The sequence below is a fragment of the Aotus nancymaae genome, unplaced genomic scaffold (genome assembly GCF_030222135.1).
Source record: "Aotus nancymaae isolate 86718 unplaced genomic scaffold, 86718_ANA_hifiasm-v0.15.2.pri h1tg000036l, whole genome shotgun sequence".
NCBI classification, from domain to species: Eukaryota; Metazoa; Chordata; class Mammalia; order Primates; family Aotidae; genus Aotus; species Aotus nancymaae.
Window position 1 is genome coordinate 91,608,141 of NW_026988450.1, and position 27,929 is coordinate 91,636,069.

The window sequence follows — 27,929 nt, forward strand, 5'->3', positions numbered from 1 at the left end:
CTCTGCACCAGCAGGGAGGGGCTGAACCTTATAGGACTGGACCCTAACCCCTGCTGGTCAGAGCCCAGTCCTGCTGCTGGGGGCGGGAGGGGTGGCAGCCCAGCTCTGGCTTCTGGAGGCCCTGGTCATCTATCGAAATGCAAGCATTTAAAAGGGTTCACGGCCGGGCACAGTGGCTCACGCCTGTAATCCCAACACTTTGGGAGACCTAGGCGGGTGGATCATTTGAGATCAGGAGTTTGAGAACAGCCTGGCCAACATGGCGAAAACCCATCTCTACTAAAAATATAAAACTAGTCGCGTATGGTGGCAGGTGCCCGTAATCCCCAAAACTCAGGAGGCTGAGGCAGGAGAATCGCTTGAACCTGGGAGGCAGAGGTTGCAGTGAGCCGAGATTGCACCACTGCACTCCAGCCTAGGTGACAGCGAGACTCCACCTTAAATAAATAAATAAATAAATGCAATCACTCAAGCTGACAAGGGTCAGGAAATGTGCTCCGCCCCTACACTTTAACATCTTGCTATAAAAGGATGTTTCATTATAACGTTTAAAAACATCCTTAGGCCGGGCGCGGTGGCTCAAGCCTGTAATCCCAGCACTTTGGGAGGCCGAGGCGGGTGGATCACGAGGTCAAGAGATCGAGACCATCCTGGTCAACATGGTGAAACCCCGTCTCTACTAATACAAAAAATTAGCTGGGCACGGTGGCGCGTGCCTGTAATCCCAGCTACTCAGGAGGCTGAGGCAGGAGAATTGCCTGAACCCAGGAGGCGGAGATTGCGGTGAGCCGAGATCGCGCCATTGCGCTCCAGCCTGGGTATCAAGAGCGAAACTCCGTCTCAAAAAAAAAAAAAAAAAAAAAAAAAAAAAAAAAAAACATCCTTAAAGTGATGGCTCTTGTCTGACTGTAAGTCAGCAAAACATTAGAGACGACGGGCCGGGTGCGGTGGCTCACGCCTGTAATCCCAGCACTTTGGGAGGCCGAGGCAGGCAGATCACGAGATCAGGAGATCAAGACCATCCTGGCTAACACTGTGAAACCCCGTCTCTACTACAAATACAAAAAAATTAGCCGGGCATGGTGGTACTCACCTGTAGTCCCAGCTACTTGGGAGGCTGAGGCAGGAGAATCACTTGAACCTGGGAGGCCGAGATTGCAGTGAGCTGAGATTGTGCCACTGCAATCCAGCCTGGGTGGCAGAGCAAGACTCCATCTCAAAATAAAAAATAACATGAGTTGTGGCAGTGAAAATTCAAAATTAACTTTGTTTCCCATGAAAGACAATTGGATCTTCATCTGGGTATCTCATGTTATTTCCCTTCTCTCTCAGATTCTCAAATCCTGGCTACATTGTATCTGATTAACATTTAGTCACTATTCCTATCCTGCGTCCACGCAGGGAAGGGTTCAAGGTCAAAATGGGTCCATATTTCTTCAAGATGTGCCATCTTTGGGCTAACTTAAGAAATATTTGGGCTAACTTAAGAAATATTTCTTAAGGCATGAGAATAGACAGTGGCTCATGCCTACAGTCCCGGCACCTTTGGAAGGCCAAGACGGGAGGATCCCTTGAGCCCAGGAGTTTGAGGCTGTAGTGAGCTGTGATTGCGCCACTGCACTCAGCCTGCGGACGGAGTGAGAACTTGTCTCTTAACAAAAAGAAGACAAGAGATATTAATAGCAAAAGAAGAAAGAGAATACACCAAGAAAAAGAAAAAAAGAGACCAAAAAAAAAGATATTAATAGCATTTGTGATTCTGAATTGTTTTAAGGCAGCAGTCCCCAACCTTTTTGGCACCAGGGACCAGTTTCGTGGAAGACAATTTTTCTGTGGATTGGGGTGGGGGTGGTTTCAGGATGAAACTGTCCCGCCTCAGATCCTCAGGCATTAGATTCTCATAAGGAGCGCACAACCTTGATCCCTTGACTGCACAGTTGACAATGGGATTGGTGCTCCGATGAGAATCTGGTGCCACCATTGATACAAGAGGAGGCAGAGCTCAAGCCAAAATGCTCACTCACCTGCTACATGGCCTGGTTCCGGTCCACAGCCTGGGGGTTGGGGACCCCTCTTTTAAAACAGTGGGTCAGGCAGGTAACTGATGCCTGTAATCACAGTGCTTTGTGAGGCTTATCCCTTGAGGCAGGAGTTTGAGACAAGCCTGGCCAACAGAGTGAGACCCCATCTCTAGAAAAAATAAAAAATTAGCCAGAGGCCAGGTGTGGTGGCTCACATCTATAATCCCAGCACTTTGAGAGGCTGAGGTGGCAGATCACCTGAGGTCAGGAGTTCCAGACCAGCCTGGTCAACGTGGTGAAACCCCGTCTCTACTAAAAATACAAAAATTAGGGCCGGGCGCGGTGGCTTACGCCTATAATCCCAGCACTTTGGGAGGCCAAGGCGGGTGGATCACGAGGTCAAGAGATCGAGACCATCCTGGTCAACAAGGTGAAACCCTGTCTCTACAAAAAATACAAAAATTAGCTGGGCATGGTGGTGCACGCCTGTAATCCCAGCTACTCGGGAGGCTGAGGCAGGAGAATTGCTTGAACCCAGGAGGCAGAGGTTGCTGTGAGCCGAGATCGCGCCATTGCACTCCAGTCTGGGTAACAAGAGCGAAACTCCGCTTCAAAAAAAAAAAAAAAAAAAAAAAAATTAGCCAGGCATGGTGGGAGGCACCTGTAATCCCAGCTACTTGGGAGGCTGAGGCATGAGGATTGCTTGAACCTGGGAGGCAGAGGTTTCAGTGGGCCGGGATTGTGCCACTGTGCTCCAGCCTGGGCGACAGAGTGGGACTCTGTTTCAAAAAAGAAAAAATTAGCTGGATGTGGTGGTGCATGTGGGTGGTCCCAGCTACCTGGGAGGCTGAGATAGGAGGATCATTTGAGCCCAGGAGGTTGAGGCTGCAGTGAGCTATGATTGCACCACTGCACTCTAGCCTGGATGACAGAGTGAGACCCTGTCTCAAAACAAACAAAAAAACCTAATCAGCCCGGCACAGTGGCTCACGCCTGTAATCCCAGCCCTTTGGGAGGCCAAGGTGGGTGGATCACCTGTGGTCAGGAGTTCAAGACCAGCCTGACCAACATGGTGAAACACCGTCTCCACTAAAAATACAAAAATTAGCTGGGCGTGGTGGCATGCACCTGTAATCCCAGCTACTGGGGAGGCTGAGGTGGAAGTTCCAGCAAGCTGAGATCTCGCCATGGCACTCCAGCCTAAACTACAAGAGCGAAACTCCATCCCCAAAAAAAACACCAATTGTGCCATAAATGACATAAATAATACTTCTGCTGCTTCAGTCCAAATCCTGGCTGTTCACCTTTTAATTTACCAATCATTTTAGCTCCATGTCCGTAGGTTTGCCTTCAAAAATCTCTTGAATCAGTGCATAAAATTTGAGATTAAAAGAAGTCTTTTTTACTTATGTCAAAATCTGTACTGTTTTAAAACTGTACAAGCAATGAAATGCTCATTAATCTCAATTTCTTTTCATTTTTGGAAGTTCATCAGTACAGACAAAAATCTTGTTTGTTCAACATGACTTGGCATTGCACAATCTGATTAAATTTAGTAACCAATTTAAAAATAACAGTTGATTGCTTATAGCCGTTACTGGAACAAAAGAAAAAAATATATAGCAGTTGGTGTTTGTTGTCTATGAGGGTGTGTCTTGCCATTAGATATGAGCATGGCTGTGGGAAGTAGATTCCTCTTCAAAGTTTCCTTTCTTGTTAAAGAAGAAGAATAAATGTTATAAATAAGTCTTTTTTTTTTTTTTTTTTTTTTTTGAGATGGAGTCTCACTCTGCAGCCCAGGCTGGAAGGCAGTGGAGCTATCTCGGCTCACTGCAACCTCCACCTCCCAGGTCCCGGTCCAAGCAATTCTCCTACCTCATCCTCCCAAGTAGCTGGGATTACAGGCACGAGCCACCATGCCCAGCTAATTTTTGTATTTTTTCATAGAGACTGGGTTCCACCATGTTGGCCAGTCTGGTATTGAACTCCTGATCTCGTGATCCTCACGCCTTGGCCTCCCACAGTGCTGGGATTACAGGCGTGAGCCACCACACCCAGCCAATAATAGTCTCTTTTAAAAACTAACTTTCAAAGCCTTCTTGATTTTTACTAGTAATTCTTTGTTACCCTATCCTATGTAGCTCTTAGATATAAAGGAATAAGTACATTCTGTGTCCATGTGCTTTAACCAAGATATTATGTTATTACTTTTCTAAGACCTTTCATAAGGAACTTCCTGTCCCTTCCTGATTTGGACTTCCTCTTTTCCTTTTTGTTCTCCATTGCTTTTACCTGTTTAGAAAGGTTTTAAGTTGTCAGCCAATCAGGTTTTAGTTTAGATTGTGAGGTCTGGCTCCCACCAATGGGGATCAGACACAGCAGTAAGGACGACCCCAAATGCATAAGGGATGAATGTGTCAGCTTTCCTTTGTTCATTGTGCTCCTGTGGCAAGATGGCTAACAGGAGCACCTTTTCTACAGAAAGTAAAATTGCCTTGCTGAGGGATCCTTTGTCTCAGCGCTGATTTTTCTTTGCATCACTGAGCATCTGTTTCCTAACACTCCCAAAGTCTATTTTATGGTGGTGTCTTTTTTGAAGGGTGAGGCAGTACAGCGCAAAGGGTTATCGAGTACACAGCAAACCAGATAAATACACAAGGACTTTTAAAATTTCTTTTTGTAACCAAACATACCTCATACCCATTAAGATGGTTACTAATAAAAAGGGAGAAAATGGCTGGGTGTGGTGGCTCAGGCCTGTAATCCTAGCACTTTGGGAGGCCAAGGCAGGTGGATCAGTTGAGGTCTGGAGTCTGAGACCAGCCTGGGCAACTTGGTGAAATAAAAAATTACTAAAATACAAAAATAAAAACTAATAAAAATTAATTTGAAAACTACTAAAATACAAAAAAATAGCCATTCATAGTGGCAGGTGCCTGTAATCCCAGCTACTCGGGAGGCTGAGGCACAGGAATCACTTAAACCTGGGAGGCAGAGGTTGCAGTGAGCCGAGATCATGTCACTCTACTCCAGCCTGGGCAACAGAGCGAGACCCTATCTTGAAAATAAATAAATGAATAAATAGAAAATAAGTGTTAGGGCTGGGTGCGGTTGCTCACCCTTGTAATCCCAGCACTTTGGGAGGCTGAGGTGGGCAGATCACTTGAGGTCAGGAGACCAGCCTGGCCAACATGGTGAAACACCATCTCTACTAAAATACAAAAATTAGCCAAGTGTAGTGGCAGGTGCCTGTAATCCCCAATACTCAGGAGGCTGAGGCAAGAGAATCGCTTGAACCCGGGAGGCAGAGGTTGCAGTGAGCCAAGATCACACCGCTGTACTTCAGCCTGGACAACAGAGTGAGACTCTTAAAAAAAATAAAAAGAAAAAAGAAAATAAAAGTGTTGTTAAGAATATGGAAAAACATTTGTGCACTGCTGTTGGGATGTAAAACGGCATGGCTTCCGTCACCATATGATCCACCAATCCCCCTTCCCGGTATATTTCCAAAAGGAGTGGAAGCAGGGACTCAACAGATACCTGTACCCCCATGTTCATAGCAACGTTATGCACAAGAGCCAGATGGTAGCAGCAGCCCAAGTGTCTATGGAGGGATGAATAGATGAGCCAAATGCGGCATCTACACGTGTGGAATATTCAGCCTTAAAGGAGGGAAATCCTGACACCTGCTATGTCATCGATGAACCTTGAAACCTTATATTAAGTCAAAGAAGCCAGTCACAGGCCAAGTGCAGTGGTTCACGCCTACAATCCCAGCACTTTGGGAAGCCAAGGTGGGAGGATCACTTGAGCCCAGGAGTTTGAGACCAGCCTGGGCAACATAGCAAGACCCCCATCTCTACAAAAAATACACAAATTAGCCAGGTGTGGTGGTGTGTGCCTGTAGTCCCAGCTACCTGGGGAGCTGAGGCTGGATGGCTTGATCCCAGGAGACAGAGGTTGCAGTGAGGGGAGATCATGCCACTGCACTCCAGCCTGGACAACAGAGTGAGACTCTGTCTCAAAAACAAACAAAAACAATTGCAGAGTGTTATTAATTGGTTTTCATGCTGCTGATAAAGACATACTCAAGACTGGGAAGAAAAAGAGGTTTAATTGGACTCACAGTTCCACACGGCTGGGAAGCCCTCAGAATCATGGCAGGAGGTGAAAGGTACTTCTTATATGGCAGCAGCAAGAGAAAATGGGGAAGGATGCAAAAGCAGAAACTCCTGATAAACCCACCAATTCCTGTGAGACTTACTCGCTACCTCGAGAACAGTATGGGGGACACCGCCCCCATAATGCACATGACCTCCCACCGAGTCCCTCCCACAACACGTGGGAATTACGGGAGTACAATGCAAGATGACATTTGGGTGGGGAAACAGAGCCGAGCCATATCACAGAGTGAAAGAAACAGAGCTGAATAGCATATGGATAATACACAATGACCAAGTGGGATTTATCCCAGAGTACAAGGTGGTGCAACACACAGAAACTATCAGTATAATACACCATACTAGTAGAATAAAGGAAAACATTCACAATCATGTCAACTGATGCAGAAAAGGCATCTGTCCAAAAGCCAGCACGCTTTCATGATAAAAACACTCAACAAACTAGAAGTAGAAGAAAACGTCCTCATCCTGAATTTCTATCTGTGATGTGCAGTTCAGGGAAGGATGCTGTGTCTGTAACATGAACGTGCAGGGTGAAGCAGCAGGTGCCGATGGAGAGGCTGCAGTAAGTCATCCAGAGCATCCAGCGAAGACCACTGAGGAAGGTGGCTGCACTAAACGACACACGGTCAACGTAGACAAAACACTGTCTATTGGAAGAAGATGCCAGCTAGGACTTTCTTAGCTACAGAGACATCAATGCCAGGCTTCAAAGCTACAAAGGACATGCTGACTCTTTTGTGGGGCTAACACGTCTATCACTGAGTGCTCTGATGGAGATGTACTGAAGGAGATTTATTTTATTTATTTATTTTGAGATGGAGTCTTGCTTTGTCACCAAGCTGGCGTGCAGTGGTGCGATCTTGGCTCACTGTAACCTCTGCCTCCTGGGTTCAAGTGATTCTCCTGTCTCAGCCTCCCAAGTAGCTGGGATTACAGGCATCTGCCACCAGCCCTGGCTTTTTTTTTTTTTTATTTTTTTATTTTTAGTAGAGACAGGTTTTCATCATGTTGGCCAGGGTGGTAGCTGAGACTACAGGTGCACACCACCATATCCAGCCAATTTTCAGTAAAAACCATAGGAAATAAGCAATCTTAATTATGTACTAGATGCATTGCCCAAGATCAAAGTACAGCTGTAAAAGGATCCAAAGCCGGAAGGACCCAACCCCTCCACACTGTTTCCAGGCCTCACTATGGCCATCTGTTTAGACCTCAAAATCTAAAGGCTCAAATCCAAAGATACAAGCTCACAGAAAAATTGAACAAGTATCAGAAAATATCATAAAACCGATAGCTTTATGATTTTAACACATCTAGCAGAAACAGTGTAAACAAGACCGACCAATAGATCCAGGACTTTGCAACGTGGGCTGTCAGGGAAGGGTGTGACCCTGGTGGGCTGCAGCTGATGGCTACGGTCACCACGCAGCCAACGTGTCTTTCCAGTGTGATTTGGGTTTTGTCACACTCCTGCTCTGAAGCCTGCATGGGCTTCTCACGTGGCTGGGACCAGGACCACACAATCTGCCCCACCCAGTTATTTCAGAAAGACTGTCCCTCGCAAGTGTCTTCAGTCCTCCATTCTTATCAACTTGTCCCCAGACCCCATTCGCCCATCCGCCCAAAGCAGGAAAGCTCTGCTCACGGCCCACCGCCCCCTGCCCTCCGCCCAGACATAGTGGCTCCACCCTTCCTCGGGGCCATTTTCCAGACAGTTTTGGGCTTGCTCCCGCACCAAGACCACCATGGCGTTTTCCTAAACCCCACACACCAGATAGCTTGAAACTATGTTTTGGGATCTTTTATTGGAATTTTTGCTCATCTTCAGAATGGCTCCGTCCCCTCAAACCCCTACAAAATCTCTTTCTGGCTGAATGCAGTTTCTTTGGACAGATTTCTTTTCTTGAGCTCTGGTTATGGCAACAGTGCCAGCCTCATCCTGCATGGCAGCCTCCCCTTGGGCCTCTGCCTTCCAGCCACACCCCCTGGTTTTGGCTTTGTACTTGCTGTAGGTCAAGGGCTTTGGAGACAGATGGCCACATATGAGGCCTCCTCCAGCACGTCCGGGCTGATGTGTTAGGTGAGACACTCGGCTTCTCTATTCCTCAGTTTCCTCATCTGTAAAATGGAGATAACATTAGAAGTCATCCGACAAGGCTGTTGTGGCCGAAGGGGGTTCCTAAGCGGGTAGCAGATGTATTGTGGAGTGGTGTTGGACCTGTGGGGGAAGACACAGCTGCAGGAGGGGGGTGTGATGCCACCAAGGACAGGGAGCTCTGCAACAGAAGTGGCCCTCAGGGCTGTCCTCGGTTGGACCAAGATGGCTGAGACTTTGCAATGTGGGCTGTCCCAGGGAAGGGTGTGACCCTGGCGAGTTGCAGCCAATGGCTGAAGACCACTTACCACATCCCCAGCAAGTGGGACACCGAGCCTGTCACTGGAAGGATCTCCCTGGGCCTGTCATCACAGCATCCACCTCAGTTGCTGAGGCCCACGTGGGCCAGGCGCTGGGCTAGACATGGAATAAGATGGGGTCCCTGACCTCATGGAGCTTTCTTCCTACTGGCAGGGACAATCAATACCAAACGAGTAAACTCAAAGTGTTAAGTGCCAAGATGCATCCACGTGTTAGCTGTCGTTGGGGTTGAAGTGGCAGTCGTCAGGCATACAAGGCAGGAGATGTGGTCTGTGACAACCTGCTCAGGTGTGTTCTCAAGCTCTTTGGGTCCAGGGAAAGTGAGGCTGAAAGGTCTGTAAGCCCTGTGGGGAAGAGGCCCCAAGCCCTTCTCGCCTTAAGAGTCAGGCCCCGTGATTGTAAGCTGGCAATAGGGTTGCAGCAGCTGAGGTCTCTGGGTCTGGACGAAAGGTGGGGTTGCTCAATGCAGGGCTTTCACACACACCCCTGGAACGCAAAAGCCTTTCCAAGAGTTGGGAAGCCCCTGGAGAATCACAGCAGGACTTCCACATGGACTCTGCCCTGGAATTCTCAGAGAAGGCCCTTGGATGAGGGCGCACACCTAGCGTGTCCCCCTTGGCCGGCCATTGCTCCTTCTTCCACGTTGCTTCTCTTCCTTTGTTCACCCTCGTACCTGGGCTGTCCTCCTTACCAAAGGGACAATTCAAAATTCTGCAGTTGATTTTAAGAAAGTAGGTGAATTTATTGGCTGGGAAAGACCTATTGTAGTTTTGCACTTTAGGTTACTTCTAATTCTTTGTTCCCTTCCATCAAATTTTTGTTTTGTTTTTTTGAGACAAACTTTCACTCTTGTTGCCCAGGCTGCAGTGCAATAGCGCGATCTGGGCTCACCACAACCTCTGCCTCTCAGGTTCAAACAATTCTCCTGCCTCAGCCTCCTGAGTAGCTGGGATTACAGGCATGCACCACCACATGTGGCTAACTTTTTTTTTTTTTTTTTTTTAGTAGCTACGGGGTTTCTCCATGTTGGTCAGGATGGTCTCGAACTCCCGATCTCAGATGATCCGCCCGCCTTGGCCTCCCAAAGTGCTGGGATTACAGGTGTGATCCACTGTGCCTGGCCTTATTTATTTATTTATTTATTTATTGAGACAGAGTCTCCCTCTGTTGCCCAGGCTGGAGTGCAAAGGCGCGATCTCGGGTCACGGAAACCTCCGCCTCCCGAGTTCAAGCGATTGTCCTGCCTCAGTCTCCCGATTAGCTGGGATTACAGGCATGTGCCACGACGCCCGGCTAAATTTTTTTTTTTTTTTTTTTTTTTCAGTAGAGTCAGGGTTTCTCCATGTTGGCCAAGCTGGTCTCGAACTCCGACCTCAGGTGATCCGCCTGCTTCAGCCTCCGAAAGTGCTGGGATTACAGGCGTGAGCCGCCGCGCCAGGCCCTGCTTCCATCCAAATTTAAAAAGGACCTATTCAAGTGGTCAACTAACAGGTCATCGAGTACACTTGGTGATAAACTGCTGTGTATTTTTTGCATATACATAAGAAGCTAAAGAAATTGAGCGTCATTGCTAAAAACAAAATTCCTCCCAATCCCATCTATCTAGGTAAAGAAGTTTCCTCAGTGCTAGCAGAAAATTGGGAAAAGAAAACCCAAAATACGAATGTAATTTTTTTTGCGGGGGGCGGGCAGGATAATGTAATTATTTCGGGCTGTGACTCATTCTAGCAACGAGTACTGTCTACCAAGCATCAGCGAGCCGACCGATGGCGCTTTCGGAGGCCGAGACGGAGGACCACCCGAGCCAGGGAGGTCAAGGCAGCGAGCCGAGATCGCGCCGTGCACCGCAGCCGGGGCGACGGAGCAAGACAGTCTTAAACCAAAAAAACCCCACAGCGCGCCGCCTCCCCACATCTCTGGGGCGCAGAAGGCGGTGAAGTACCCCAGGTCCGCGCCTCCTAAGAGGCTAGCGCTGGGATGCAGCCGGGCCCCGCCGCGACCGCCACACCGGAGCTTCGGAGCCCGCGTTCTTCTCACCCGCAGAGCGAGGCCGCGCCGCCCGGACGCCCCGCGCCCTTCCCGGAGTCTTCACTGCCCCCGCCCGGATGTCCGCACTACCGAGAGGGGAGCCAATCCCTGCCGCTTCTAGAGCGGCGCCGGAAGTTGCCCAGGTGGGGCCTCGGACGACTTCCGGCCGCGGCGGGCTGGCGGCGGTGCGGGCTTTGTCGGCGGGTTTGCGGGGCCCGCGCCCGCGAGGTCCCGTTAGCGGCTGCGGGGTCGGGCTCGCGCCGCCCTCTCCCCGCTCGCGCCGGGTGAGTGGCGCGTTCCGGTCGGGGTCGGGCAGCGCTCTAGCCGCAGCCCCGGCTGGCTCAGGGGCCGGGCGGGGTCCGCGGGCCGCGGCCCGCCCCGCAAGGGCGTCAGCAGCCGCGCCTTGGCGAGCCGGTCTCCCCGACGCAGCCATGGCCGCCCCCGCGAGGCTGCAGCGTCTCTCCAGCGAGCACCCTCGGGCCCGAGCCTGGGGTGTTCTCCCTGCGGAGCGCCGTGTGGGTACCTCTGGTTCGCTCCCCGTCACCCGCCCTGAGCCCAGGCCGTGGAGCCGCGGGCTTGAGTTTCCGGCCCGCCAGGCCTGCGTGAGGTTTTGAGGGTGTCACGGGACCGGGTGTGGCGTTCCTGCGGCGGTGTCTGAACCTCGTCTCTGCTCCCGGGGGCATCGAGGCCTCTCGGTGCTGGAGGAGGTGCAGCGCCGGCGTCTTCGGTGCTGTTGGGATGGGAGCGGGGAGGGAAACGTGGTGAGCAGAATGAGAGTTAAGTACAAGACGTGGGCCTGGAGGAGAATTGCCCGATGGGAAGAGGTGCTGTGGCTGCGCGGTCCTGCTTTTCCCTGAAGGTTCCCTTTCCCCTTCAAGTCTTTAAGAATCCCAGGGGGCGTTCTCTGTGCTCATGTCAAGGCTGTCTTGCCCCCTCCGCACACAGGCTGCATCATGGTCCGGGGACCTTCAAGGTCTGAGCAGCGCCTGGTTGCGGGCCTCAGACTGGGGTAGTTGGTGTGAAGCAGCTCAGGGAGCTGCCGAGCTTGTCGGCGCTGCCTCACAGTCGTGGAAGATGGCCCGGCAGAGGACACCGGGCTCGCTGTTGTGCTTGGGCAGAGCCCTGAGCAGCATGCTGGGGGCAGAAGCCAAGTGGTCTGGGTGGGGCGGGGGCAGCTGGCAGCTGGCTCCAGTTCTCTGACCTTAAGCTTGTTCGCTCTCTGAACCTCCAGGGCATCGTGGGGAGCACTAGGAAGACAAGCCCTCCCTCCGTAGCGTGTGGCACACAGCAGGCCCCTTGGTGATGGCACGGGGCAAGGAGGCCGGATGTTGGTGGGTCTCTGGTCACTGTCCCACTCGGTTGCCCTCTGGCTCTGCTTTTTCTGTTATTACTGAGGGTGAAGCTTGGTGTATCCTCCTGTTTATTTCTATTTCTTTAGGCTGTAAGCTACACACAGTGACTCTGGCTGGGAGCTTGAGGCTGGAATATCCCCTTACCAGTGTGAGTTAAGAGCTGGGGGCTTCTAGTGCCGGATGGGACATCCCTAGACACCCCAGAGCCACTGCTGTGGCTGCCGATGATACACAACATGTGCAGTTGAGACAATTTCAGGTGATTTTGTTTGTTTGTTTTTGTTTTGAGGAGTCTCGCTCTGTCACCCAGGCTGGAGTACAGTTGCACGATCTCGGCTCACTGCAACCTCCACCTCCCGAGTTCAAGCAGTTCTTCTGCCTCAGCCTCCCGAGTAGCTGGGACTACAGGTGCGCACCACCACGCCCGGCTAATTTTTGTATTTTTAGTAGAGATGGGTTTCGCTATATTGGCCAGGCTGGTCTCAAAGTCCTGACCTCATCATCCACCTGCCTCCTTTTCCCAAAGTGTTGGGATTACAGGCGTGAGCCACTGCCCGAGGCCTCAGGTGGTGATTTTTTTTTTATTCAGGTGATGTTTTATGCAGCAAATTCTATGTGTTACAACAGGAACCACCACGCCTGGCCCAGTTTGAATTTCTTTATCATCACGAAGAGAATTGAATCTGAATATTTGGGTTGTATATTAGCGTTATTTAAGACGTAGGTTAAAATTGCTGTAACAGAGATTCAGAATACCGTGTTTCAAATAAGAAACTTGAGTTCTCTTATTCTCTCAAAGGTGGGGGGTGTTCTCCAGGGACTCTGGCTGCCCTGCCTCTTCAGCACTGTGGGGAGAGGAGAGTGGACGGCATGCACGCATCACTTCCCTTCTCATCTCATCTTGGTCACAAAGTCACCTAACTTGAGGGGACACTAGGAAATGTCATTTGTGGGGCATTCATTAGTAATTTGACGGGGTTTCTAACACTAAAAGGATGAAGGAAACAGGAATGCTGGGGAACCACAGCAGCCACCCATGTGTCCTCTGGACCTTTCATCCCACACATGGGACATGCAGGCAAACCTAGGCAATATTGCAGGTTTGGGTCCAGACCACTACACAAAGCGAATAGCACAATAAACCAAGTCACCGGGGTGTTTTTGTTTCCCAGTGTATATCAAAGTTCTGTTTAAGCTACACTGTGGTCAGTATTATGTATGCAGTAGCATTATGTCTAAAAAAAATGTAAATATCTTAACCTTATTGCTAAAAATATGATCATCTGAGCCTTAAGCAAGTTGTAATCATTTTGCTGGTGGAGGCTCTTGCCTCTCTTGCTGGCTGGTGGCTGATCAGGGTGGTGGTTGCTGTAGTTTGGTGTGACTGGTAGTTTCTTAAAATGGGACAATAAAGTTTGCTGCATCAGTGGAATCTTACTTTCACAATAGATTTCTCTGTAGCATGCAAAGCTGTTTGCTAGTATTTTACCCACAGTAGAACTTCTTTCAGAATTGGAGTCAAGCCTCTCAAACGCTGCCTGTGTTTTACTAACCAAGCTTATGGAATCTTCAGAATCTTTTGTTGTCATTTCAACAGTGTTCACAGCATCTTCATCAGAAGCAGATTGCATCTCTAGAAACTACTTGCTTTGCTCATCTCTTAGAAGCAACACCTCAGCCAGGCACAGTGGCTCATGCCTGTAATCCCAGCACTTTGGGAGGCTAAGGTGGGTGGATCATCTGAGGTCAAGTCCAGCCTGGCCAACCTAGCGAAACCCCCGTCTCTACTAAAAATACAAAAATTAACCAGGCGTGGTAGTGGGCGCTTATAATCCCGGCTACTCAGGAGGCTGAGGTAGGAGAATCATTTGAACCCAGGAGGCAGAGGTTACAGTGAGCCGAGATTGTGCCACTGTACTCCAGCATGGGGAACAAGAATGAAACTCCATATAAAAAAAAAAAAGAAAGAAAAGAAAAAGCAGAAACACCTCATCCATTCAAATTTGATCAGGAGATTGAAGCAGTTCAGTCACACCTTTAGGCTACACTTCTAAATCCAGTTCTCTTGATGTTTTCACCACATCTGCAGTTGCTTCCTCCACTAAAGTCTCAAACCCCTCAAAGATCCTTGAGGGCTAGAATCGAGTTTTTCCAAATATCAAATGTTGATATTTTGACCTCCTCCCATGAATCATGAATGTACTTCATGGCATCTATGATGACTCCTAGAAGGTTTTCAACTGACTTTGCCCAGATCCGTCAGAGGAATCATTATCTATGGAACTACAGCCTGGTGAAACGTATTTCTTAAATAATAAGACTTGGAAGTTGGAGTAACTCCCAACCCACGGGCTGCAGATGCATCTTGTGTTGGCATAGGAAGAACATCAGTCCCCCTGTGCGTCTCCATCAGAGCTCTCGGGTGACCAGGAGCATTGTCAACGAGTAGTGTTTTGAATGGAGTCCTTTTCTGAGCAGTAGGTCTCAGCAGTGGGCCTAAAATACTCAGTAAACCGTGCTGTAAACAGATGCACCATCATCCAGGCTTTGTCATAACACAGAGTAGATTTAGCATCGTTCTTCAGGGTCCTAGAATTTTTGGAATGGGAAATGAGCATTTATTTCATGTCACCAGCTGCATTAGCCCCCTAACAAGAGAGTCAGTCTGTCCTTTCAATCTTTGAAGCCAGACATTGACTTCTGTCTAGCTACAACAGTCCTAGATGCCATCTTCTTCCAATAGAAAGTTGTTTCATCCACGTTGAGAATTTTTTTAGCGTAGCCACCTTAGTCAACAATCTTAGCTACATCTGGAGAGCTTGCTGCAGTTTCTCCCACAGCTTTTGCGGCTTCACCTTGCACTTTTATGTGTGGAAGTGGCTTCTTTCCTTAAACCTCATGAACCAACCTCTGCTGGCTTTCTGCTTTTCTTCCGCAGCTTCCCTCACCTGTCTTAGCTTTCGTAGAATTGAGGATGATTAGGACGTTGCTGCTGTGGATTCAGCTTTGGTTGCCAGTCACACCAACCATCAGGGGAAGTTGTTTTAGTCTTCACACCACTCACACTTCCTCCACTTCAGCGATAAGGCTGTCTTACTATATCTTGTCATTTGTGTCTTCACTCGAGCAGCTCCTTTAATTTACTTCAGTGGCTTTTCCTTTGCATTCCTGCTTGACTGTTTGGTGCAGGAGGCCTGGCTTTCTGATTGGGTTTTAGAGATCCCTTCCTCATTAAGCTTAATCATCTCTAGTTTTTGGTTTAAAGTGAGAGACGTGGGATTCCACCTTTCATGTGAGCACTTCTTAGAGACTGTGATAAGGTGACTAATTAGCCTCATCTCAACATTGTGTCCAGGGAAGAGGGAGGCCTGAGGAAAGGGAGAGAGATGGGAACAGCTGGTCAGTGGTGGTTGTAGAACACACACTGTGTGTTTGATCAGTTCAGCCTCTTACATGGGTGCAGTTCATGGTGCCCTGAGCAGTGGCCGTAGTTTTGGATTCCTGTTACCTGGCCTGAGTGTGGAGGGCAGATTTCCGAGATGGCCTCTTAGATTCCTGGCCCCTAATAAACACACCCCTTCTTCCAGTTACTCAGACATTCATCTGGTCCTGCAGTGAAGAGATTTGCAGATGTCCTTAAGTCCCAAGTCAGTGAGGTGAAAAGGGAGGCCGTCTGGGTGAGCCTGACCTAACGATGCTAGCCCTGGGAAGCAGAGGTTCCTCCATCTGGTTGGAGAACAGAGGCTTAGATTAGACGCGTGAGAAAAATGTGATGTGCTGGGCCTCCCTTGAGGTTTCAGGTGGCCCCTGGGGGTGGCTCCTGCTCACAGCCAGGAAGCACACAGGGCTCTCAGTCCTGCAATTGCAGGGAACTGGATTATGCCATGAATCTGAATGAGTTTGAAAACCGGTTTTCCCCAGAGCCTTCAGATGAGAACTCAGCCTAATGACATACAGTTGCAGTTTTGTCTGACCCTGAGTGGAGGTCCCAGCTGGGCTGGCCTGGTTGTGTGACCTGCAGAACTGTGGGGTAACAAATGTATGCTGCTTTAAGCTGCTGAGTTTGTGAAAATTGTTTTTGCAGCAGTGGACAACTAACAGAATGAGAGAGGGTTTGGCACTGGGTGGGTGGAGTCCCCCCCTTGGAAGCAGTTCCCAGAGTGACAATTCCCAAACTGCAAGCTGGGACATTCCCCTCAACCTCGGGGCCGGATAGAGCCTGCCAGTGCCTGCGTTAGGTTGTATAATCTCAGGCCCATTCATCTTTTATAAAGTGAGCACCTGTGTGACTCAGAGCGCCGTGTGCCTCTGCCAGCAGCAGTGTCTCCTGAAGACCATTTCTGCTTACATCCTCCCACCAGGGCTTGGCTCTTATTTCCAGCTTTATGTAAATGGAGTCATACAATATGAGCTCTTTTGTGCCTGGCTGTTTTTGCTCAGCATTTCATCTGTGAGGTCCACCTGCATTTTTGTGTGTGGCAGTTTTTTCCCCATGCGTTATTGTTATGTGCAAATCGTCTCTTGCTGGGCATTTAGGGTGTTAGAGTGTTGTCGAGAACACTAGCTACAGACTTCTGCAGGGCAGGCTTGCTGTTTCTCCAGCACCCTAATTCCCTTGAAAATATCATCACCATTGGGGCTGCTTGCTACCAGTGAGTCCCATAATTTTTATTTATTTATTTATTTTTTGAGATGGAGTCTCATTTGTCACCCAGGCTGGAGTGTGGTGGCACGATCTCGGCTCACTGCAACCTCTGCCTCGTGGGTTCAAGCAATTCTGACTCAGCCTCCCGAGTAGCTAGGATTACAGGTATGCGCCACCATGCCTGGATGATTTTTTGTATTTTTAGTAGAGATGGGATTTCACCATGTTGCCCAGGCTGGTCTCAAAATCCTGACCTCAAGTGATCCGCCCACCTCAGCCTCCCAAAGTGCTGGGATTACAGGCCTAAGCCACTGCAGCTGGCGCAGCTCTGGTTTGTAAACCAACAGAACCTCTAGTTTTATTTACTGGCTTCTGGGCTGAGCTGATCCCCCCTCTCATTGTATTGGCAGCAGCCTTGAGGTAACAGAGGCAGTAGTAATGGGTGGGAAGGCAGCATTACTGATCTTTGCAGTGGCCCGGCTCCCACTGCCCAGCAAGAACCCCACAGAGAAGGCTCTTGAGGCAAGGCAGTCAGCTTTCTCCTGAGCCGCATTAATGGGTCCTCAGTGCATAAGCAGAATATGTATAGAAATTAAAAAGGAAATACAAGGCTGGGTGTGGTAGCTTACCCCTGTAACCCCAGCAGTTTGGGAGGCCAAGGTGGGTGGACCGCTTGAGGCCAGGAGTTAGAGACCAGCCTGGCCAACATGGAGAAACCCCATCTCTACTAAAAATACACAAGAATTGCTTGAACCTGGGAGGCAGAGGTTGCAGTAAGCTGAGATCGCACCACTGTGCGATCAGCCTGTGCAACAGAATGATACCCTGTCTTAAAAAAAAAAGAAAGAAAATACAAATCCTCAGACTTCAGGCTGGTAAAATGCAGGTGCCAGGAAAGAGACTTTCCCTCACAGCAGCCACCATTCCTTTGGTCTCTGCTTTCAGCTTTCAGAGAGTGGATTCTGGCTGCTGCTTCCCTTTCTGACATAGCAAGGCCTCAAATAGCCTTGTTTGATTATAACGTTGACGAGGGAAAAAGTGATTCCTGGCTGGGAACACCATGTGTGGAATGTGCACATTCTCCCCACATCGGCCTGACTTTCCTTCCACGTCCCAAAGATGTGTACATTAGGTGAATTGGGGTGTCTCCTTGGTCCCAGCATGAGCGAGTGTGGGTGTGTGAGTTGTCCTTTGGTGGAACCCTGTCCTATCCAGCCTGGTTCTTGCCTTGCACCCTGAGCTGCCAGGATAGGCTCCAGCCACCCGGGACCCTGCATTAAAGTAAGTGGGTAAATAATTGTCTTATTTGTGTCTCTTAATTTTTTTTTATGGGAGATTTTCCAATAAAAACCGAGAAACCTGCTAGACATCCTAAAACAGATTTAGTAAGCACTACTAATCTGTCTTTCTTAAAGGTGCGTATAACACTTTTATTTCAGCATTTAATAATAGAAATGTTGGAGCTTTTTTTTTTTTTTTAATTAGAGACAGGGTCTTACTCTGTCACCTAGGCTGGAGTTCCTTGACACAATTATGGCTCACTATAGCCTCAAACTTCTGGGTTCAAGCCATCCTCCTGCCTTAGCCTCCCAAGTAGCTGGGACCACAGGTATGCAACATCACACCCAGCTAATCAAAAAAAATTTTTTTAGAGATGGGGTCTTGCTATGCTGCCCAGGCTGGTCTTGAACTTCTGGCTTCAAGCAGTCCTGGTTTGGCCACTAGAAACGCTGAGGTTACAGGCATGAGCCACTGTACCTGGCTTATTAACATGTGTTGAGTGTATTATGTATGCATGATTAGAACATTCATTCATGCAACAGATACTTATGAAATGTATTGCTTTATGCAAAGAATTGTTTGGGTTGCTGAGGACAAAGAACAGAACAAAATTCCTGCCCACACTCACTTATATTGATTCTAAGACATACCATCTCCATATTTTAATATCTCTGAAATTGAGTTGCCTGTTAGAATTGATGGAGTGTCTTTTGTTGTTGTTTGAGACAGAGTCTTACTCTGTCACTCAGGCTGGAATGCAGTGGCACAAGCATGGCTCACTCAGTCTCAAATTCCTGGGCTCAAGTGATCCTCCTGCCTCAGTCTCCCGTGTAGCTGGGACCACAGGTATGCTACCTCACCTGGCTATTTTTTAAAATTTTTTTGTAGAGATGAGATCTCTCTATCTTGCCCAGGCAGATCTTAAACTCCTGGTCTCAAGTGATCCTCCTACCTCTCCCTCCCAGAGTCTTGGGATCACAGGAGTGAGCCACTGTGCCTGACTTGATGGAGTGTTTTCATTTAAATTGGTACTTTTATTTTCCTTCATGGTACATAGAATAGTATATAGCCACAATCGATGGCTGCTTTGATTGGGTGACTTATGATTGGTCAAGTGGTCAGAACTGGGCAGAGGAAGCAGAGGTAGGAGAGAGGGAATGCTAAGGGGGTGGCTTGCTGTTTCATAATGTGACTAGGAAGGACTCTGATCAGGTGATGTCAACACAGATACCTGAAGGACTTCTGGGGGTGAAGCATGCAAATATCTTTGGAGTCTTTCTACGAAAGTGCAAAGGCTCTGAGTGGGCAGGGACTGCAGAGGCCAGTGTGACAAAGAAGGGGGAAGGGGAGGGCAGGGTGAGGCAGTAGGAGTCCAGGCCCAGGGGCCCTTGTGGGGCCTGAATAGGGGATGGGAGACCCTTGTAAGTTTTGAGTAGAAAAGTGACATTTGAGTTATGATTTTAAAGTGTAATTCTGCTGATTGTGTAGAAAAGAGCCAGAGACTCTGGCCAGGCTTGGTGGCTCACACCTGTAATCCCAGCACTTTGGGAGGCCAAGGCGGGTGGATCACAAGGTCAAGAGTTCAAGACCAGCCTGGCCAACATCGTGAAACCCCGTCTCTACTCAAAATCTAAAAATTAGCCAGGCATGGTGGCACATGCCTGTAGTCTCAGTTACTCGGAAGGCTGAGGCAGGACAATCACTTGAACCCAGGAGGCCGAGATTGTTCCACTGCACTCCAGCCTGGGCAACAGAGCAAGACTCTATCTCAAAAAAAAAAAAAAAAGCTGGAGAAGGGGAGAAGTAAGAAGGTGGGAGGGAGGCAGTCATACTTTGTGGAGTAAGGCAGTGCAGATGACAGCCCTGTAGGTTGGGGGGACCTGGCGCTGGGCATGGTTTTGAGTAGATGTGGAATGTGAACAAAGGGAAAAGGAGTCAGGGGTTATTGCAGCATTTGTGGCCTGAACAAATGAGATAATGGAGAAAACTATAGAAGGAGAAAAATCAGAAGTGAGGCTGGATGCATTAGGGTTGAAAAACTTCTGAGAATGCCTGAATAAAGGTGTCAGGTGAGCAGCTGGTCAGGTGTAGGGGCTGGAAGAAGGCCAGGTTGGAGGCAGGCATATAAGTCTTCAGCATAGATGGCATTGGTGTTCAATAATGAGTGCACTCCCCTCTGTAATAGACATAGATGAGGGCTGAGCCCTAGACACACCAGGACTTTGAGGCGTCAGAGCTATCAGTGAGGCAGTTAGGGAACAGAGAGAAGCTGTCCCGGATTCACATAGGAGAGTGACTTGAAGGATTGGGGCTGTGTCAGTGCCGCCGCAGGTTGAGTTGGAAGTGTGGTCACAGCTGACCCCTGATCTGGTGATGTGGTGCATGTTTGGGGTGACAGCCCCACTGCAGTGGACTCAAAGAAGGAGGAAATAGAGAAATGGAGCATGGGGTGAGGGCTGTTTGAATGTGGCTGTGGAGGAGGAGAGTCATGGGGTAGTAATTAGTGGGACATGGGGCCCATGAAATGCATTTTTCGGGTAGCTGGGAACTGGTGAGTTTCTTTATGATGAGGAGAGTGGTGGGCTTGGAGGGCGGGGACTTCAGATGGGGAGAGGGGTGGGCGCTCAAGTGCTGTCCCTGCATGTGTAAGAGGGAACGGGAGCTCACACACAAGTGGAAGTGTTGACCTTAGGTCAAATCAAGGACAGTTTAACCCAAGTAACAAGTCTGGCAGAGGATGGGTGGAGATACAGGCTGGCAGGAGATGTGGCAGGCAGTGGCTGTCCGTGCCTCATTTCTTCTGTTTTCTCATTGAAGCAAGAAGCAAGGTCACCGGTAGGGAGGGAGGACGGAGTGCTGGGTCTGTAAGAAGACAGGAGAAGTGGGTGGTCCTGTCAGGGAGTGGGAAGGGTAGGAGTTACTGTCAGCTCTCAGGCCCCATTAGGCAAGCAGCTCTGAATTTAAAGAACTCAGTCAGTAAGAGTGCAGGCATGAATCAGAACGCAGGCTCGTTTTAACCAAAGCTTGGGTTTTCCCATCCAAGTATGATGGAGGCAGGAAAGGTCAGGGGGCTGGGATTCTATGCAGGAGGGTGATTCTCATGTAACTTAACAATGAACACAGTGCCAGACTATGGAGTCTAAGCTAGTTACAGAGGGGAGAAGAGGACATGAAGGAGGGAATGAGGGACAGTGAAGAGGTGACAGTGTTGATACGTTTCTACATTTGTTTAAAATATCTGTCTTGGTTTTTTAATGGCGTCTAAGCATATCCCCACCCCTCTGCAACTCATCCAGGATTCACTAAGGGTCAGAGGAGTGTTGTGCACTACAGGCCAGTCTGTCCTGGTGTCGGATGTTAAAAGAGGAGCCACAAAGAAGCCATCTTGGGTGTGAGACCAGAGCTGTGGGTAGCAGCATGGTGGGTCAGGAGCGAGGGGCAGAGGAAACACTTCCCACCTCTTGGAGATGAATTTCATCCTGCCCTCATTGAGGACATCCCCATCCGTGAAGTGAGGGGAGAGATGATTTTGTTGTCTTTTGTTTCAGATTCTAATGTAGGAACTGGTGAGAAGAAGGTGACTGAATCCTGGATTTCTGAGGATGAAAACTCACATAGGACAATGTCAGACAAAGTCACAGCGATGGAGCTCCCCTCCCCTGAGTCTGGGGAAGTCTGTGAGCCCAGATTAGAGGAGCTCTTGGGAAATCCAGAAGTTCAGAGCCTGGGGAGTTCCCCCTCTCAGGACAGGGGCTGCAAGCAGGTGACAGTAACCCATTGGAAGATCCAAACACGGGAGACAGCTCAAGTGTGCACCAAGTCAGGGAGACACCCTGTTCTGAACTCAGACCTTCTTATACTTCAAAGAGAGCTCATAGAGGGGGAAGCCAATCCTTGCGATATCTGTGGCAAAACCTTCACATTTAATTCAGACCTAGTTAGGCATCGGATTTTGCATGCTGGGGAGAAACCTTACACGTGTGATCAGTGTGGGAAAGGCTTTGGCCAGAGCTCACACCTCATGGAGCATCAGAGAATTCACACTGGAGAGAGACTCTATGTCTGTAATGTGTGTGGGAAAGACTTCATTCGCTATGCAGGCCTCATTGAGCATCAGCGCGTTCATTCGGGAGAAAAGCCTTTCAAATGTGCGCAGTGTGGGAAGGCGTTTTGTCACAGTTCAGACCTGATTAGGCACCAGAGAGTTCACACCAGAGAGAGACCTTTTGAATGCAAAGAGTGTGGAAAAGGCTTCAGTCAAAGCTCCTTACTTATTCGTCATCAGAGGATTCATACAGGAGAAAGGCCCTATGAGTGCAACGAATGTGGGAAATCCTTCATAAGGAGCTCGAGCCTCATTCGCCATTATCAGATCCACACAGAAGTGAAACAGTATGAATGCAAGGAATGTGGGAAGGCGTTCCGTCATCGCTCAGACCTGATTGAGCACCAGAGAATTCACACCGGAGAGAGACCCTTTGAATGCAATGAGTGTGGGAAGGCTTTTATTCGGAGTTCAAAGCTCATTCAGCATCAGCGGATCCATACTGGGGAGAGGCCTTACGTATGCAATCAGTGTGGGAAGCGCTTCAGCCAGACGTCAAACTTCACCCAGCATCAGAGAATTCACACTGGAGAGAAACTCTATGAATGTAACGAGTGTGGGAAAGCTTTCTTTCTGAGTTCATACCTTATTCGACACCAGAAAATCCACACCGGAGAGAGGGTGTATGAATGTAAGGAATGCGGGAAGGCGTTTCTCCAGAAAGCACATCTCACTGAGCACCAGAAGATCCACTCTGGGGACAGGCCCTTTGAATGTAAAGACTGTGGGAAAGCCTTCATCCAGAGCTCCAAGCTGCTTCTGCACCAGATTATTCACACTGGAGAAAAGCCTTATGTGTGTAGTTATTGTGGGAAAGGCTTCATTCAGAGGTCAAACTTCCTTCAACACCAGAAAATTCATACTGAAGAGAAGCTCTATGAGTGTAGTCAGTATGGGAGAGATTTTAACTCAGCCACAAACTTTAAAAATAATCAAAGTGTTCACCAAGAGGGACTTTCCTTGAGTAAGACCCCCATACATTTGAGTGAGAGGTCTGTAGATCAGGGGGAACACACAGATAACTTATAAATAGTAATTCTTCTGCCCAATGAGTGATGTTAGGAAATGTGTGGAATTAGGATTCATGTGGCATCTTAAGATTTGGACATGTCAGAATTTTGTGAGTCATGGATTGGGCTGTTTTTGGAGTGGGTGCCACCTGCCACTGTGTGGCACTACCAGGCTTAGCCCTCTTTCTCGGCTGTGAGCGCTGTCCTTGGGAGAGTCACAGGGCTTGACCCCTGACTCTGAGCTGGAACACTGGGGGCAGGGAGGAGACAGGTCTCAAGAAAAGGTTTTTTAAAAAATGTTATCCACAGTTACAGTCCATCCTTGAGTTAAATCCCTTTTAGAGCAGAACTGTGTATCTAATCTTATTACTTAGGAGAATGTTACCTATCACGTTTTGATCTATTAAATCAAGTTGAAAGATAACCCCCAAGCCATTTCCCTATTGTCCTTAGGAGGAACTCCAGGCCTCCTGTCGTGTACCATAACGTGTGCTCTAAGGCCTCCTGTTTCCTCAAGCCTCGTCTCCCTCTGCCTGACTCCCTGCCACACAGTTGATGCTGTGGCAACACTGACTGCTTCATCTTCCCCATGCTCCACGCAGCTTCCTGCCCCTCTCACCCTGGTTCTTATTGAAAGGTCTCCTCCCATCCTGGCCAACATCATGAAACCCCGTCTCTACTAAAAATACAAAAAAAATTAGCTGAGTGTGGTGGCGTGTGCCTGTAGTCCCAGCTACTTGGGAGACTGAGGCAGAATTGCTTGAACCCGGGAGGTGGAGGTTGCAGTGAGCCGAGATTGTGCCACTGCACTCCAGCCTGGTGCCTGGCAAAAAAAAAAAAAAGAAAGAAAGGTCTCTTCTTCTCAGCTAAATAACTCCGAATCATGGTTCAGGACGTGCCTCAGACATCATGTCAGGGACTGTTTCCCTCAGGCTTAGCTGGCAGTGCTCTCCATGCTTCTGTGGCTCAGTAATCACTGCTATTACTGTATTTACTTGCATATGCCAGAATGACTTGATACACTCTTTCATTATACTGTCAGTTCCTGAGGACAGTGATCAGATCTGATTGATTTCCATGTGTCCACTGTCTAGCACAAGGCAATAAAAAATGCACCCCCAAGTCTATGTGTAATTGGCATCTCTTGCTTTGTCCTTTCTATACTGCCATTCTAAAAAATTTCAGCTCTTGGCTGTTTTTTGGTTGGTTGTTCATTTTGTATCAGTATAATCTGTGATTCTGTTAGAAGTATCTTCTCAGCCTGCTACCGTCTGCTGCTCCTATTTAACTGAGTAGTTGCAGGCAATAGCCTGTGCACATCCATGCCCACCTTTGTGCTGCCTTACAGCTCACGCAGAACTGTCCGCTTGATCTGGAGGGCATTGACACCTGACTCAGCTGGAACAGTGGGGACAGGAGGAGGCAGGTCTTGAGAGAAGGTCTTCACTCACTTGTCTGTATCTGTCTCCAAGGGGACAATCTCAGTGCACTATGTAACTCTTCTGTTTTAGCAGTTCTAAGGTTGAACTGAGCTGTCATTTTCCACGCTCTGTGGTTCATTTTGTCATTTACTTGAAAATGTATTGATATCTATAAGGAATAGTCCTAAATGTTGGGAGAACAGATGAGCAACACACCACCCCGAAGTCACCCACAGTGTAGTGGGGAAGACAGAGATCACAGTACAGTGAGTCAAGTGTGTGCTGTCAGTTGTGAAGGAGCCCAGATGAGGGGGTTGACTGATGTGGCACGGAGCCGGGAAGGCTTTACAGAAGAGGTGACATTTCAGCTGAGCCAGAGAGATCAGCAGAGATCAGCTAAAGAAGCAAATATGATCCAGGAGAGGAGAAAAAATAGGATCCTGAAGAAACCTGGAGTCATGACAGCCGTTTTGCTAGGGCTGTGCAAAAGCAGGTGTATTAAATACACAGTGGACCACCACCTGGCAAAACTTAGTCTTTGCCTCTGAATTTCATCTGAACATGAACCCCAAAAGTCCAGTTTTGTAATGATATATATATATTTTTTCTCATGAGGCCATAGTTTGAATTCTTAACTACTACCAACCCTAAAACCCTTGAGAGGACAAATAATTCAAAAAAGACATCTACATTTTCTGGAAAATCAGCATTACTAGAGCTGTTTCAAATGCTGTAGATTTTACCACACCATTTTAATAAACTTTACTGAGATTCAATTTTCATATAATAAAACACCTATTTTAAGTGTACAGGGTTTTGAAAAATCCATATACCTGTTTAACCATCACCACCAGAACCAAGAACATTTCTATCACCCAAAAAAGTTCCCTTTCGCCCTTTCCTAGTTAAGCTGACTCCAGCTGCAGGTGACCACCTTGTATCCATGTAGATTAGTTTTGCTTGGTTTAGAACCTCATACAAGTGGATTTATTTAGTATGTGTTCTTTGGTGTCTGATGTCTTTCACTTCAACATGCTTTTAGACTCAACCAGCTGCTTCCTGTTTCAGTAGTTCTCGCTGGATAGTGTTCCATTGTATAGATGAGCCAACATTTGTTTATACTTCCATGTGTCATTGGGTTTCCAGTCTCAGCTCTTCAAACTATGAACATTTGTGTAAAAGTATGTATTTGCACATGTGTTTTTACTTCTGTTGGGTAAGTACCTAGGACTTTAATTGTTGAGTTATAAATGTGTTAGTCCATTCAGACTGCCATAACAAAATACCGTCAACAGGGAGGCTTATAAACAACAGAAATTTATGTCTTAAACAGTTCTGGAGGCTGGGAAGTCCAAGATCAGGGTGTCAGCATTTGGTGTCTAGTGAGGGCCTGCTTCCTTTGTAAGTAGCTGTCTTCTCACTGTAACTGCACGTGGTGGAAATGGACTAGCAAACTTACCCTAATTGTGAGGGCTCTCCCCTTGTGATTCTGTTACCTCCCCAAGACCCCACGTCATGTCACCTTGCAGGTTCGGAATTTGACATGAATCGTGCAAGGATGTAAGCATTCAGTCCATTGAAATAAGTGTTGTTAACTTTCTAAGAAATTGTCATCTGGGCATGGTGGCTCACGCCTATAATCCCAGCACTTTGGGAGGCCACGGCGGGTGCATCTCCTGAGGTCAGGAGTTCAAAACCAGCCTGCCCAACATGGCCGAAACCCCATCTCTACAAAAATTAGCCAGGTGTGCTGGTGTGAGCCTATAATCTCAGCTACTTGGGAGGCTGAGGCAGGAGAATTCCTTGAACCCGGGAACAGTGATTGCAGTGAGCTGAGATCACACCACTGCACCCCAGCCTGGGTGACAGAGCAAGACTCCACCTTAAAGAAAATAATAATTGTTGCACAGCCCTCCATAGTGGTTGAATCGTTTTACATTCCTATATGGTATGGGAAGATTCCAGTTGCTCCTTATCTTTGCTAACACTTGGTATTTCAGTCTCTTAAAATTTAATCCACTCTAGTCGTATGATTTTAATTTGTATTTGCGCACTGGATAATGTACGCCTATGATTTCATCTGCTTATGGCTGTTCTGTGTCATCTTTTGTGATGTGTCTGTTCGTATCTTTTGCCTATTTTTAAGTTGGGTTGCTTATTGTTGACTCAAGTTCTCTCCATATTCTAGATGAAAAACACATACATAATATATATAATTCTTTGTCTCTATTTGTGACAAATATAAATATTTTCCTTTCATGTTTGGTTTGCCTGTTCATTTTCTTAATGGTGTCTTTTGAATATTTTTTATTAAGTCTAATTTATCAAAGAGTTGGGTGCAGTGGCTCATGCCTGTAATCCCAGCACTTTGAGAGGCCAAGGTGGGAAGATCACCTGAGGCCAGAAGTTCAAGACCAGCCTGGCCAACATGGTTAAACCCCGGCTCTACTAAAAATACAAAAATTATCTGGGTACGTTGTGCCCCTGTAGTCCCACTACTTGAGAAACTGAGGCAGGAGAGCCGCTTGAACCCAGGAGGGAGGCAGAGGTTGCCGTGAGGGAGATATAATAATAATGATGATTTATGAGATCTTATAATTTGAGTTTAAGAAATTTGCCTACTCAAAGGACATTTTTTCCCTATGTGTTTTATTTTATGGAACTTTTATAGTTTTACCTTTTACATTTTAGTCTGTGATCCATTTTGAGTTCATTTTTGTGTACCATATGCAATAAGGATCAAGATTTTGTATCTGTGTGGATAGTTGCTTGTTTCAGTTCTATTTGTTGAAAGACTCCACTTTCCCAACTTAAGTGACATAGACGTGGTCTGTTCTGGACACCATCCTTATTTTCTTCTGTGTATAGCTTTACACCAATATGACACTATTGATTACTGTAGTTTTATTTGAGGCAGAGTCTCATTCTGTTACCCAGGCTGGAGTGTAGTGGCACAATCATAGCTCAGTGTAACCTCGAACATCTGGGCTTAAGTGAGCCTCTTGCCTTAGCCTCCCAAGTAGCTGGGAGTGTAGGCATGCACCTCCAGATCTTGCTAATTTGTACATTTTTTGTAGAGATAGGGTCTCACTATGTGGAACAGTGTGGTGTTGAACTCCTGCCTCAGCCTCCCAAAGGGATTACAGGTATGAGCCACCACTCCGGGCCATCTGTCGTTTTACAATAAGTATCATACTCAGGTACTAGAAGAGCTTCGGTTTTGTTTTTTTCCTTTTTTTTTTTTTTCTTCTAGATCCTTTGCATTTTCATATAAAATTTAGAGTTAACTTTTATCAACTTCAGGCTGGACGCATGGCTCACGCCTGTGTAATCCTAGCACTTTGAGGCTGAGGCAGGTGGATCACTTGAGGTCAGGAGTTCGAAACCAGCCTGGCCAACATGGTGAAATCCCATCTCTACTAAAAATACAAAAAAATCAGCCGGGCGTGTTGGGCACCTATAGAAT

General features: G+C 47.9%; 1 protein-coding gene and 1 long non-coding RNA gene across 6 annotated transcripts; one reads left to right on the plus strand and one right to left on the minus strand.

Moving 5' to 3' along the window:
- Positions 1 to 7,991: 7,991 nt before the first annotated feature.
- On the minus strand, positions 7,992 to 10,636 carry LOC110568545 (uncharacterized). The gene is made up of 2 exons (XR_002478802.2): positions 8,609 to 10,636; positions 7,992 to 8,323 (listed from the first exon to the last, which is right to left on the minus strand). It is a non-coding gene; the product is annotated as an uncharacterized LOC110568545 (long non-coding RNA).
- A 631-nt stretch (positions 10,637 to 11,267) lies between these two features.
- ZNF623 (zinc finger protein 623) lies at positions 11,268 to 26,722 on the plus strand. 5 transcript variants are annotated; one of them, XM_064384683.1, is made up of 3 exons: positions 11,821 to 11,980; positions 12,088 to 12,149; positions 12,294 to 26,722. In XM_064384683.1, exon 3 carries the CDS (start codon positions 21,451 to 21,453, stop codon positions 23,059 to 23,061), a length of 1,611 nt encoding a protein of 536 aa, XP_064240753.1. In that variant the 5' UTR covers positions 11,821 to 11,980; positions 12,088 to 12,149; positions 12,294 to 21,450; the 3' UTR covers positions 23,062 to 26,722. The 5 variants fall into 5 exon arrangements, with proteins under 5 accessions (XP_012316637.1, XP_064240753.1, XP_064240750.1 ...); XM_012461214.3 differs by lacking the exons at positions 11,821 to 11,980; positions 12,088 to 12,149 and adding an exon at positions 11,268 to 11,473 and having other exon boundaries at positions 21,476 to 26,722; XM_064384680.1 differs by having other exon boundaries at positions 11,821 to 12,409; positions 12,591 to 26,722.
- The last annotated feature ends 1,207 nt before the right edge of the window (positions 26,723 to 27,929 follow it).

What these genes read in the sequence shown, in the direction of transcription:
- ZNF623 (XM_064384680.1), top strand. Translation starts at nt 21,451, where the DNA reads ATGATTTTGTTGTCTTTTGTTTCAGATTCTAATGTAGGAACTGGTGAG.